Consider the following 13,733-nt stretch of genomic DNA (forward strand, 5'->3'; position numbering starts at 1 on the left):
ATTTCCAGCAACCCCCCCACACACACACACACAAAATAAAGCATATGAGAAGATGTGTGTGGGTTTTGTGCAAATACTATGCCATTTTATACACAAGACTTGAACATCTGTCCTGGACAAGAATTTGGAGATTGCAGTGACTCGAGTCATTTAGCTTAATGCCATTCACAGTGAAGCAGAATGTGTGTTTTTCTGTGGTCTAGCGTTATGTACCATGTAGATTTAGTTAGTTTATGTATCTAAGTGCCTGTTGTGCAGAGAAAAGACACGTGTCCTCTCTGGCCTATAACTGATGGTGTGAGTTTGTTTTGCAGATTGGGTTTGACCAAAGAAGAGTCATTACAGCAGAACGTGGACCAGGAGGAGGCCAACATCAAGAGTGGTTTGCGTGTCCCAAGAGAATCGGTGCGGCCACAGCGTGGTCCAGCCACCCGACAGCGGGATGGGCATTTTAAGAAACGCTCTCGACCAGATCTCCGAACCCGAGCCAGAAGGAATCTGTACAAAAAACAGGAGCAGGAACAAGCAGATGTTGCTAAGGATGCAAACTCTGTGGCACCTGACGTCCCTCTCTCCAAGGACAGGGAGGCTAAGACCGACTCAGCAGGGGTGAGCAGTCCCCTGCTGCCGGGCATGTCCTCTGCAGCACCTGGCCCAGAGGGTCCTGAGTGTCCAGGCGAACCTGTGGCTTCCCGAATCCAGACCGAGCCAGACAACTTGGTACGTGCCTCTGCATCTCCAGATAGAATTCCCAGCTTGTCTCAGGACACTTCGGATCAGGAGCCCAAGGATCAGAAGAGGAAGTCCTTTGAGCAGGCAGCCTCTGCGTCCTTTCCCGAAAAGAAGCCCCGGCTTGAAGATCGTCAGTCCTTTCGTAACACAATTGAAAGTGTTCACACCGAAAAGCCACAGCCCACTAAAGAGGAGCCCAAAGTCCCGCCCATCCGGGTAGGAGACTGTTTGATTCCTGGTGGCCCTAGTGCCTGATTTCCTTGGAGGGTCATGAGGTTGTGGAGCCCCCTTTGAAGGGACAGAGGCCCTGGGCCCTGGCCTGAATTATGTGGGAACTCAGAGCCTCCTATAGGAGAGCTTTTCTTGAGACTGACATGAGGGTGGGGTGGGATGGGGGGAGGCAGTTCTTTTCTTCCTCACTTTTCTATTTACCCTGTTGAAGAATCCAAATCCTTTGGGGTTTTTCATCTTGTATTAGATAGCATTAGGCTCTTTGCTCCAGCGGCTCATAAAGTCTCACCAGAAATTCAATTTGGAGGTGTGGCATAGCCTTTCAGCAGAATCTTGGAATGAAGGGGTACCATGGGCAGGCAGTTTACAATAATCATTTTCTTTTTTAGGAGAGTGATTCAGTTCTCTAGGTCAGGACCTCTGAACTACTAGTCTCCCAGTATTGCTCCTAGTATTGGAGCCCCAGGACAGAGAAGACTGGTAGTTCTAGATTAGATCATCCAGTTAAAACTCTTTCCCTTTGCTTTTCTTTCAGATTCAACTTTCACGTATCAAACCACCCTGGGTGGTTAAAGGTCAGCCCACTTACCAGATATGTCCCCGGATCGTCCCCATCACAGAGTCTTCCTACCGGGGCTGGACTGGTGCCAGGACCCTCGCAGACATTAAAGCCCGTGCTCTGCAGGCCCGAGGGGCGAGAGGTCACCACTGCCATCGAGAGGCGGCCACCACTGCCATCGGAGGTGGGGGTGGCCCGGGTGGAGGTGGCGGCGGGGCCACCGATGAGGGAGGTGGCAGAAGCAGCAGCAGTGGTGATGGTAGTGAGGCCTGTGGCCACCTTGAGCCCAGGGGAGCCCCGAGCACCCCTGGAGAGTGTACGTCAGATCTACAGCGAACACAACTATTGCCGCCTTGTCCTCTGAATGGGGAGCATTCCCAGGCAGGAGCTGCCATGTCCAGAGCCAGGAGAGAAGACCTGACTTCTCTCAGAAAGGAAGAAAGCTGCCCACTGCAGAGGGTGCCAGGTGTACTCACACGGGGGCTAGAAGATGCTTCTCAGCCCTCAGTTGCTCCCACTGGGGATCAGCCATGCCAGGCTTTGCCCCCACTGTCCTCTCAAACCCCAGTGGCTGGGAAGTTGGCAGAGCAGCCTACCTTGCAGCTAGATGGTAGAACTGAGTGTGAATCTGGCACTACTTCCAGGGAAAGGGGGAGTGAGGAGCAAGGATCCAGTGTTCCTCCAGTGAACAGTCCTGTACAGTCTCCATTAGGAGCTGTTGTATTGGAAGAAGGAGCTGGCCCGGCTCTTGACAGTAATCCTACTCTGAAGGATCCGGAAAATGTGACCCCCAGTTCCACACCTGAATCATCACTGGCTGGCCACCTGCAGGAAAGACCATTTGATGATGAATTAAGACTTGGTGACTCAGGCCCACCTGTGAGGGAAAGTGATGGTAGACAGAAAGCCCTGAAAACTGAGGCACTCATGTCTGACAGTGCTGCTGCTTGGACATCCATCCTGTTAAACGATGAGGTGGTGAAACATTCTGAGCCAGGATCCAGAGAAAGTGTTCCACCTATGGAGCCTCAGGTCAGAGAAGACTGGGAGAGCACTGCTACCCTTGTTGCCACATCTCCTGGGGGATTGGCAGCCGAAAAGGATGTGGCAGCCCCTGACAGCCTTGCTTCTTCACTCTGCACAGTGCTACCTCACGGCATGGGTGGCTCTGGCAGCGATGGCAAACATGTGGACATTGAGAAGCTGCAAATCAATGGAGACTCTGAAGCACTGAGTCCTCACAGCGAATCCACAGATACAGCCTCTGACTTTGAAGGCCACCTCACTGAGGATAGCAGTGAGGCTGACATTAGCGAAGCCACAGTGACAAAGGGGTCCTCGGTGGACAAGGATGAGAAACATGATTGGAAGCAATCCACTTTCCTATCCAAGGTGAACAGTGATCTGACTCTGGTTACAAGGACAGAGGGGATGGTTTCTCAGAGCTGGGTGTCTCGAGTGTGTGCAGTTCCCCAGAAGATCCCAGACTCCTTGCTGCTGTCCAGTACTGAATACCAGCCAAGACCCCTGTGCCTGGCTAGGCCTGGGTCCTCAGTGGAGGCCACCAACCCACTTGTGTTGCAGTTGCTGCAGGGTAACTTGTCCCTGGAGAAGGTTCTTCCTCCGGCCCACAGTAACAGCAAGCCAGAATCCTTACAGCTGCCACTTCTAAAAGAGCAGAGCCGTGGTGGCCCCCTGGGCACGGGACCTTTGCATGGTCCTGGAGAAAACACTTGTGTGGTTGACAGAAGCAGCCCTGCTTTAAAAGGGTTGAAGGAGCTGCCCCTGCCTGAGAGCCATGAAGCAAGCACTGGTCTTGGAAAGGCAGAGGTTGCTCAGGCTTCCGGAGCACCTCAGATTTCCAAGATGGTCCCAAGTTTAGACTCCTTAAGTCCAGTGACAAAGCTGATGATCTCCTCTGGGAAACTGGAAGAAATGGATTCCAAAGAGCAGTTTTCTTCCTTTAGTTTTGAAGATCAGAAGGCAGTGCGGGAGTGTAGTGATTCACATGCTGCTCCCGGTAAGAGTCCAGGAGAGCTCCCTACCTCGAGAGCGCCTTGCTTCTCATCTCCAAAGGAGATCTCCTGCGGGCCAGAGCAGACAGGTAGGGCCCCGGGTGGTCAGAACAATGCCGGAGGCCAAGGGAAGAAGCTCTTTAGCCCTAGAAATGTGGCTGCAACCCTTCAGTGCCCCAGGCCTGAGGACCCCACGCCATTACCTGCTGAGGTCCCTCCAGTTTTTCCCAGTAGGAAATTGGGGCCAAGCAAAAACTCTGTGTCTGATGGGGTGCAAACTGCAAGGGAAGACTGGGGTCCAAAGCCACCTCTTGCCTCTGTTGGCAGCAGCAAGAATGAAAAGACTTTATTGGGGGGTTCTCTCAGTGCAAATTCAGAGAACAGAAAAGCTGCTGGGCATAGTCCTCTGGAATTGGTGGGTCACTTGCAAGGGATGCCCTTTGTCATGGACCTACCCTTCTGGAAACTCCCCCAAGAGCCAGGGAAAGGGCTGGCTCAGCCCCTGGAGCCTTCTTCCATCCCCTCCCAACTCAACATCAAGCAGGCTTTTTACGGGAAGCTTTCTAAATTCCAGCTGAGTTCCACCAGCTTTAATTACTCCTCCAGCTCCCCGGCCTTTCACAGGAGCCTGGCTGGAAGCGTGGTGCAGCTGAGCCACAAAGCAAACTTTGGTGCAAGCCACAGTGCGTCACTCTCCCTGCAGATGTTCACCGACAGCAGCACGGTGGAAAGCATCTCGCTCCAGTGTGCCTGCAGCCTGAAAGCCATGATCATGTGCCAAGGCTGTGGTGCATTCTGTCACGACGACTGTATTGGACCCTCAAAGCTCTGTGTATTGTGCCTTGTGGTGAGATAATAAATTATGGCCATTGGAAAAATTGTATATTTAGTGTGTGTATTTTGATAATAATTGATCTTAAATCTGTATACAGAATATCATTGATATAATAGACTCTGTCTGTCTAGGCAAGAGCACTCTTGCCTCCCCCTAAGATTTATAGTGCTAAAACCCTTTGTCACTTGTCAACCCTTCTGGTATTACTAGAGGGGGCTTTCTTGGGGGGCAACCTGTGGGGCTGCCTAAGGCTGGCAAGCCTGAGCCCTCACAGACAGAGCCTGGTGTGGCAGGGGACCCTGCCCGATGCCCAGAGGGACTTGAAATAAGAAGATTGTGTTCTCTACCAAGGGAATGCGCCATCAGAACTGAGCAGGAATGCTAAGTCTCCCACTGCCCCCTCCCTGCCATCTTTCCTTCTGCTACTTTGGGGAGTTGATGGTCTGGGAAGAAGCCTCATAGGGTTGAAGTAACTCCCATTGCCCCCCAGGGCGATCAAGCACCTGCTGACCTCAGGTTACAGTTCGGTCATAGATGCCAGTTGACGGAGCCAGCTGACCCTTGGTTCTGATGCTGCAGCCAGTTCAGAACTTCCCTGTCTCTGTATGATCCACGAGCCCACCGGATTTTTTGAAAGCTTGCACAGCCCTGCTTAGACAGTGGGATTGGGGGGTAGGGTGTCTCCTATGAAAATGCCATCTGTCGACCCTGTGAGTCAGCTCTGAGGATGACTACAAGTGGCTGCTCTGCTTGCCACCTGCCCTGTCACCTTGGACTCTGGGAGTGGGCATTTCCACACACCTGTGTATGTGAAAGTCATTTTACATTTCTAAGCAGTGTGTGTTTCTTATTTTTATATTTTTAACTCTTTATTCTTGGATGTATAAAGTGAACCTTTGGCTTCTGTAAGTATGCTCTATGCACCTCTGATGTTTTACCCTGTATTTATATGTTATACACAGTACTGGCCAACTCTGTAAATGGATGTATTGTACAGAGAACACAACGTCTCTTTCCTATTTTACATCTTCAGCATCATTGCATTAAAGCAGTGTCATTTGCTTTTCCACCTCGATTGTTAAAGCCACTGAGGGCTGTGCTACCTGGCATGAGGGGGAAGTGACTGACTTGTGATATGTCGTGTTGGCCCAGTGACTTGTTACTTGTCACTGGGGTTCTCCACAGCCTGCAGAGCCAGGGCCAGCCTGCTTGCACACCACTGAGCAGATGCATCAGCTCCCACATCTCTTCTCCTCCGGCCCTTGATGGCTATCCGCTGCCATAAGTGACAAATCACTATCACCAGTGTTAAGTGCTTCTGGATTCATGGGTGAGTTCCCTGGGCAGCCCCCAGGAGGCCTTGTGGATCTGGCTCCAGGGTCACCACCTGTCACAGCAATACCTGGGACCACCGGGCTCCTTTTGACTTAACTTTTTGACAGCAGGTTTGGGAAGAAACAAAGCCATGCCTACTGCCGGCCTCTCCCGACACGTCTCCAGCGAGGAGATGCTACTGCGTTAGTCTTCCCTCATCCTGTTCCACCTTTTTCTTGTATCTTGACTTGCTGCAGAGTTCAGAGTCTGCCTCTCTAGTGGGTGTGTCTCCCTGTGCGAGTGCTTCTGTGTGAAATATAAAATTTGTGTGTCTTGGGCGAGGCTCATCTCACCTAAAAGGGTTTTATCCTCTCCTCCTCCCCATTTAATCTGAGGTGGCATTTTTGTCATCTGAAGCATGAGTGAGAAGTTGGCAATGATGTGATTTAAATACAGTATTGGTCAAGTCCAAGTTGTCATCTCAAGAAATTGTTTACCAAAGACCGGGAGCAGGGGCCCAAGTGTGTCTAGCTGTCTTTTTCCTTCTTGGACCTTTGGGGCCACTCAAGGGTACAGTTTAATACTGATCTGGTCCACAGGGCTGCCCAGAGAAAAGCACTGCTCTTGTATGTCTCTTGTGGTATTGGAAAAATAAACCTATACAACCTGCATTTGTGGTCTCAGTCATCTTCTGCTCTGCCTGCTGGTGCCGGAAGGTCAGGCTCATGTGCCACTCCTTGGTGAGGTTAGTCTGACTTGCCTGCTTCACTGGTCTTTGGACTCTGTGACTGGATGAACTTTTCCAAACCCATGGACTGAAGTCAGAAATCTTGTGAGAGAGAAGAGTGCTTTCTCCTGTGAGCGAAAGCCATAAATCGTGACTGACCTCTGCAGTTGCTCATCCTGACTGCCTCCGCATTGGAGGTTGCCAAGTTAATCTGAGTGGTTGGTGGTCTGCAGGCAGGTGACCAGTTCTGACCTTGCTGTGACATGAGGTAGGTGCCAGGTGGGCTGCAGCTGAGTGAGCCTGAGTGGATGTGGGTCAGGGTTGGCCTCTCAGTTAAGGTCCCCAGACTTCTCCAGAGGACTCCAAAGTGCCTGTTTTTGAGCTTATCAGAAACAGGCTTGGCTTGTAAATAAGCAAAAGTGAAAAAGCAAAGGTGGAAATAAAGCTTAAGGATAGCTCCAGTTACTTTTTTTCCCCCCTGTGAATTGGAGAAAATAAATTTTACACAAAGTGGAACACCTCCAAGGTTAGTTCTAGTTGTTTTGCAGTGCTGGTAAATTACTCTAGTGACTGTGCCTATTTGTGTGCAGGAGCTTAGAATGCATTATAAGTCCAGGTGGGGTTGGCACATTGCCAAATTGCGTCTTGTCTGGGAAGCAAAATGGTGTGGTGGGTGGTTACAGGCTGTGCTATGTGTTGGCTCTGTGGGCTTGGACACAGTACCTCTGCAGTCATGCTGTCTGAACAGGGAGACTCACTTCATCCTTAATCAGGTTGTTGGTGCTTGTCACCTAGTAAATACTCAGTGACTGTTCACATGCCAAGCCAAGATGTTCATAGCGCTGGGAAGTCGGAATGGCTGCTGCCACCTTTTTCATCTTTGCCCCAGAGGAGCTGATGGGATGTCCGGGAGAGAGTGTGGGCTGTGAAGTTGATACTTGGCTACAGTAAGTTGAATGTGCTGAGATTAAAGACTGAGTATTATTTAAAGGTAGAAAGGACAAGGAAACCATATGATTCGGAATGTCTTTCTGGCCTGGCACGATACCATCAATTTGATATCCCATTTGCCCCTGAGAAAGTAAAAGCCAGCTTTTTGTAGAGGGGCATGTACTGAACAGCTGCTTGTCTGGTGGGGCCTCACTGGACCAAACCATTGGCCTGCCGGAGGAGGAGTAGGCCCTCAAGACCGTGTGCTTTTTGAAGCCATGAAGAGGGAAGGGTTTGTGACCTTGAAGATTACTACTTGAAACTCAAATTGGACAGTAGCCTCTGCTTCCTCTTGCTTCTGTGTATCATTCATTTCGAAAGCCTGGAATGTGCATCTCTACCTGAGACAGATGACCGCATCTGACTGAGCTCAGTGCCCTTGCTGTGCATGCTGCTTTGTCTGATTGGTGAGCCTTCCTTGCACATGGGCTCTCAGTGGAGATGGTGCATGGTCTCAGGCCGAGGGGCCTCCTTGTGTAACAAGGAGTGACATACTTAATACCACCTGGTTTTATGCTAAAGATCGATAGAGGGAGATAGGACATGATCAGGACTCTGCTTTCAGGTTTCCTGTTAATGATTTATTTACTTTTGGTACTGGGGATTCAACCCAGGGACACTTCACCACTGAGTTACCTCCCCAATCCCAGTCCCCCCCCCTTTAAAATTTTTTTTAATATTTTAATTTTATTTTTTTTGTTTTGGGACAAGGTCTTGCTAAGTTGTTGCAAGTTAGAACTGGGTGATCCTCCTGCCTCAGCCTCATGAGTCATTGGGATTATAAGCATATGCTACCATACTGGGCTCTTGTTCCGTTTTAAATGTTCCTTACAGCCTTTTAAATGTCTCTGGTTGTGACTAAGGGATAGAGTGCTTGCCTAGCATGCACCAGGCCCTGGGTTCCATCCCCAGCACCGCGAAATAGAAAAGAAAAAGCATATATATATTCTCCCCTTCCCCTCATGGTGTACAGGGATGTGCCTGTTTTGGTGGGTGACTGGTAGTTCACTGCTCTCAAGAAGGGGACACTTCCCATTGGAGCTCCATGTAATGAAGCCAGATTGGGACAAGCCAGCACTCTCCTGTCCTCAAGTGATTTCTTCCAGCCATACCAATGCTTCCAGGACCAGCACCATTTCTGTGGGGTAAGTGTTATGGGCTGGCCAGGAGGCCAGTGGTATGTGTGAAGCCACTCTGTTCTGGACTAGATGTCCCAGGTTGTGGGCTTTAACAGTCCCTAAGTCTCAGCTCTGATAGTTTCAGCAGGACAAGGAAATTTCTTGACATCACTGAGGATTTGCTGTCCCTTGATACCCCATAGGAAGGGTGAGGTGTCAGGCCCATCTCCTGACTGTGGAGGATCAGCCCAGGTGCACACTCTCAGTGCCACCTTCAAACTACTGACCCTTCTTTGATGTCCAATGTATTTGGATATTGCACAGAATTTCTATTTTAAAAAAAAAGGATTTTCATGCCATTATTTAAAAATAGAGGTTTTAATAACTGGCAATATAGGTGTGTACATCAAAAATTTTTTAAATCCATGATAAACTGATTATTCCCAGCCACATTCTTGCAATTTTTCCTTAAAGCTTAACCTAAATGACACATGTACGATGAAAACAAAGTCTGTGCACAAATAAATTTTGGGAAAAGTGGTCTTTTTGTTTCCTTCAAGGCGGGATTCAGAGAGTGGAATGTCAAGTACAGAAGGTTCAGAGCCAGGATATTTGCTCAGTTTTCCAAATTAGCACCTAGGAATTGCTATAAGACTTTGGTGTCAGTGGGTTGGCCACGCACCAGGGGGGCAGGGGAAAAGGTCTGTTTTGTAGTCTGGCAGCTGCAGTTAAGGCCTTGCTTGGTTGCTGACTGAACTTAGTCACATAGTAGCACCCAGTGCCTCTCCGCTGCTCCATCTCTGAGTGGGATAAGGTGACTGAAATTTAAATAACAGTGAGTAGAAGGCTTGCCACCTGTGCTGGGCACCTGAGAAGCACCCCCGGAAAACTTCCTTTTTAACAGGCAAGGTGCCAAAAGGAGAGACTACAGGTTTTTTCAAAATTTAGGGCTGAGCAGGGTGGAACACAACTGTAATCCTAGAAACTAGGGAGGCTGAGGCAGGAGGCTTGGGAATCCAAAGCCAGTCTCAGCAATGGCGAAGCACTTAGCAACTCAAGTGAGACCCTGTCTCTGAATAAAATACAAAATGGGGCTGGGGGTGTGGCTCAGTGGTCGAGCCAAAAAAACAAAACTTGGAAGGATTGTGTGTGGTGCTAGGGATCCTGGGGATGGAGTGCTTCACTACTGAGCCATGTCCCAAGCTCCAAAGCTTCCTGAGGAACTGAATGTGTGTGTGCCAGATTATTGGTTAGAAAATGGTAAATCTTCCTGTTTTATTTTCAAACTGAGTCCTGAAGAACAAGAGAGCTGGTTGGCCATACTGCCGTCAGTAGGACACAGTGGAAGCTCAGCACTCGGTTTGTTCAGTGTTTATTAAGTAGATTCAGTCTTATATATGATATACAGATTCCAAAGGAAAAGGATTCCACATACTTATGAAATCAGTGCATTTAGCAGTAATACCATGGAGATAACAGCTCGATTAACAGCTCATTGGTCTTCTGTTAAGTGAGGGAGAGAAGGAGTCGGCCTGTGCTAGTCATTCCACAAACAAAACAGAATTTAGTCGCATCACGCAGAAGACACATTCTAAGAATTAAAATATTAAGCCACATTTACTGGAAAAACTCACTGTACAGAACACAAATACTTTTTATAGAGAGCATTGAGGAGGAAGTCCTCACCTGCTTAGGAGAGCCACGTTAAGTTGCATAGGTGCATATCTGTAAAAATATAATTTAGAGGTGAAGCCATTGATTAACAAAGAGTCACCTTTAAAAGTTGGTGCCATCTGCTGCTTGCCATAAGTGCCATATGCTTAACTGCCTTGGAGCCCTGGCCCCTCCCCAGGTGTGGTGACTCACTACCAAGCTGTCTCCAGAGCAGCCCTGGAGAAAGGCTTGTACCCTCTGCACTGAGAGCCAGAGTCTCAGATGCAGAACTCACACGCTTCCAAAGCAGGTCTAAATTATGCTAGAGGCTTGATGACCTCACGAGTTGAGCCTAAATCCTGGTTGGCTTGATCCCAAAGGCCATGCGAGTCATCTTGACCTTCCCATGGCCGGGCCGCCTGGAGAACTATGTTCATCCCAGAATGGGCAGACCTGCGTTTGCCTGTCATCTGTGCGGCGATCCACCACCACCAGTAGGAGGGCTTGCTCCTGACCCCTGCTCCTAAGTGGGCACACGATAGAGGCACATGGGCCATCTACCAGGTGGAGTGTTTTCCAGCAAATCTGTGGTGTAGGTTTTTTTTTTTTTTTAAATTTTAGGTAGAAATGGGTAAAAAGTGAGAGGTTTTTGTTTTGTGGCTTTGCTAAGCAGATGAGCTTAGTGAGGTGCATCTTCCTCCTCAAGGGCGAGTCTTGCAGGACACACAGGGACTGGGGCGTCTGTACATGTAAACAGTACACTTTCACTGAGTCCAAAATTAGGAGCAAAAATACAAAGGTTCACATTGGTCTTAGGTAGATACAGGCGAAAAGGATTGAGCTGTTGAGCTCAGAAACAACGAAAACAAAGTTTCTAAAGCACCACTAAATTATATAAAAATCAGACCACGGACGGATTGAAACTGGTATTCTGGTGAAATACTTTACTAATCTTGTAAAAAGTCTTACAAAAAATTACAAATTAAAAGTATCAACCCTCTGAGTTCAAAGCAGCATTTTGAAAATGAACTGGTAGTTAATCCTATAACCACCCCTGGAGTCATGCGTGGCCCTTGAGAATAGGGAGGGATGGATGGGTTCCACCTGTTTGAAATGCTCTGAGACCCTCCTAGCCCTGCCCGTCCCTCTCCCCCAACACTGACTTGGGAATAAACTGTCATTGGTATGAGTGATGACAGAAAAATAATTTCAGATGGGGTCACACCACCACTGGTCTGTGAGATGACCCACTGGTCAGACCAAGTGCCCGCTTCTCCAATTCTGCTTCTCCAATTCTGCTTCTCATGGAGTCGGCCCTGCAGACTCTGGGATTGTGTATCCTACTCTTGCATTTCCTTTTAAACTCAGATCCTCAGTGACTACTTGGTGCTCTGAGTCCCTCCAGAAGGGATGCCCTCGGGCAGAAGGCAGTCTCTCAGGGAGGATGGAGAGCAGCAAGCTGAGTCCTGGGCTGGCCCTGTGGCACCCTCCAAGTCAGGAGTGAAGGGAAGGCTTGAAGCTACATCTTTTAAAACCAAAGTAGAACAGAACAAGTTCCCTGACTGTGAACGAGTTAGTGGAACCCTGTTCACACAGTGACCTGCTCCTGGGTCAGCCATCTCTGGGACTTCAGGTATAGCTTCTATGGGGTCAGTGTGGCAGAATCCATGGTCCTGAGGTCCCAATGGACTGGCAATGGCATTCGTTCCCTTTTACTTTAAAACACTTGGACCAGGCACACCACAGCACTGAGGTTTGCTGAGGCGGCCCGTGGCGACACCTTGCGCTCAGGGTACTAGAAGTTCAAGCGCAGCTTATGCTGATCTTTAGATGGTGTTCTGCTGGGGTGGAGGGAGGAACCCCTTTGCAGTCTTTCTCCTTTCTGCCAAGAAATGCAACCTGTTTGTGCCTAGCTTGGTTCTGCCTCTGGGAGGAGAAATGACACATTAAGCAACAGGAATTCTAGGGCGGCGATTGTCTCTGCCAGGTTTTAACATTAAGATTTTCACAAATTGCCTGGGGTAACATTTTGCAAAAGGTCTACTGATTACTTTGTATTATTGTTCACACACAAAAATAAATATGTACACAAATTCATATGTCAGGGAGTCGTACTGAGCAGGCAGGGGACTGGGCACGTGGATGGCCAGGTGTGGGAGAGGCCTGGGCACTGGAGCTTGTGCTGTGCTGAGGAAGGGGGTCTCAGGTGTCCTGGCCCCGACCAGAGAACTAGGGATCAGTCACTTGGAAGGCAGAGGTGGTGTGGCTGGGTGGGCATCATAGAGGCCACTTGGGAGGCCACCCTGACCGCAGGTGGAGGTGTGCCTGGGACGCAGCACCTTGCCTTGCAGTTTCTGGATCTAAGCAGGGTGGGCGTCTGCACCACCCTGCACCTGCCTGCTGTCCTGAGGGGTGGTCTGACATGGTGCTGGGGCAGCGGCCAGGGCTGCAACAGGCAGTTGGCTGCAGAAAAGCTGGTTTGGGAAGGGGTACCTGCTCTGGGATCAAGTGGCTCTCTCTGACGTCCTAGGGTCCACTTGGCCCTGGCTCCCTGGGGTCTCTTTGCTCTAAGGGAAGAAAGGCAACAGGGCTTCTGCCGGCTCTGGGCAGGGGCAGGCAGCAGAGAGCTGCAGTCATGGCTACGGAGTGTTGTGTGGAGGGCCTCTGGGCCTGCTGAGGTCCGGGAGTCCCTGGTTTAGCAGCACTGGTCGGTATTGCACTGAGCAGGAGGAAGTGCCTATCAAGGAGGAGGGAAACCAGGCCAGCTTTTTCTTTTTGCCCTTTTCACACTCCAGGGACTCTGGGTTCCATCCAGAACTGGGCCTTCCAGAAGGACCAGTCCTAGGAGAACCCAAGTGGCTTCTCCACTTCCACTGACTGCAACCAGGGGGCGAGGGGGGGTGGGAGCTGCAGTCCACACAGGAACTCACAGCTGCCTGACAGCTTTTCTCAGCAGTTAGGAAGGCCCCTGGCCTGTGCGACAAGGTGAAGGCCACTGCCCTGCTGACCGACTGCTCTCTCCAGCACTCTGTCCTGTCAGGCAGCTGCGAGGGCCAGAGGACTGCAAGCTGCTGGCTGTGAAGGACAGGACCCTCTGTGGGCTCTGGCTCCTGGACACCCAGCCTGACTTACCTCCTAGGCAGACACATTGTGTGTGGGGGAGTTGGGGAGACAGCCGTTCAGAACAGGCTCGGGGCACGTCCTGGAAAAAGCCCACGCTGGAGTGTGAGGTAGAGTACAGGTGGCCGTGTGACGGGGCTCTGTAGAGTGGGTGGGGTGCCATTTTGTTTTGCTTTGCAGTGGGTGTGGGCGAGGTCCTCCAGCTTGGCGGTACCTGGCTGTGTCCCTGGGATCTGCAACAGGACAGCCTGGTCGAGGGGTGGTGGCCTTCCCTAGGGTGCACTGGGCACTCAGAGGGACAAAAAGCCTGGCTCCCGCCCACCCCTGCTGGCCCTCGGCCTGCATCAGTGTAGTGCTATGGAATGTTAGGTAAGGGATACGTCCTTCTGATCAGACAGACACAGACTGGCAAATCTGTACAAACACAAAAGAATCCATT

At 50.2% G+C, this 13,733-nt stretch overlaps 1 protein-coding gene across 3 annotated transcripts in view; it reads left to right on the plus strand.

The window, feature by feature from the left end:
• Asxl1 (ASXL transcriptional regulator 1) overlaps window positions 1–6,357 on the plus strand; it is a 72,533-nt gene extending 66,176 nt beyond the window's left edge. For all 3 annotated transcript variants that reach the window (XM_026402063.2, XM_026402065.2, XM_026402064.2), the window contains 2 exons: window positions 315–948; window positions 1,499–6,357. In XM_026402063.2, coding sequence (XP_026257848.2) covers window positions 315–948; window positions 1,499–4,393 — 3,529 coding nt within the window. In that variant the 3' untranslated portion in view covers window positions 4,394–6,357. The remainder of the gene's footprint in view (window positions 1–314; window positions 949–1,498) is intronic.
• Window positions 6,358–13,733: the final 7,376 nt, after the last annotated feature.

The sequence above is a fragment of the Urocitellus parryii genome, chromosome 6 (assembly GCF_045843805.1).
Source record: "Urocitellus parryii isolate mUroPar1 chromosome 6, mUroPar1.hap1, whole genome shotgun sequence".
Classification (NCBI taxonomy): Eukaryota; Metazoa; Chordata; class Mammalia; order Rodentia; family Sciuridae; genus Urocitellus; species Urocitellus parryii.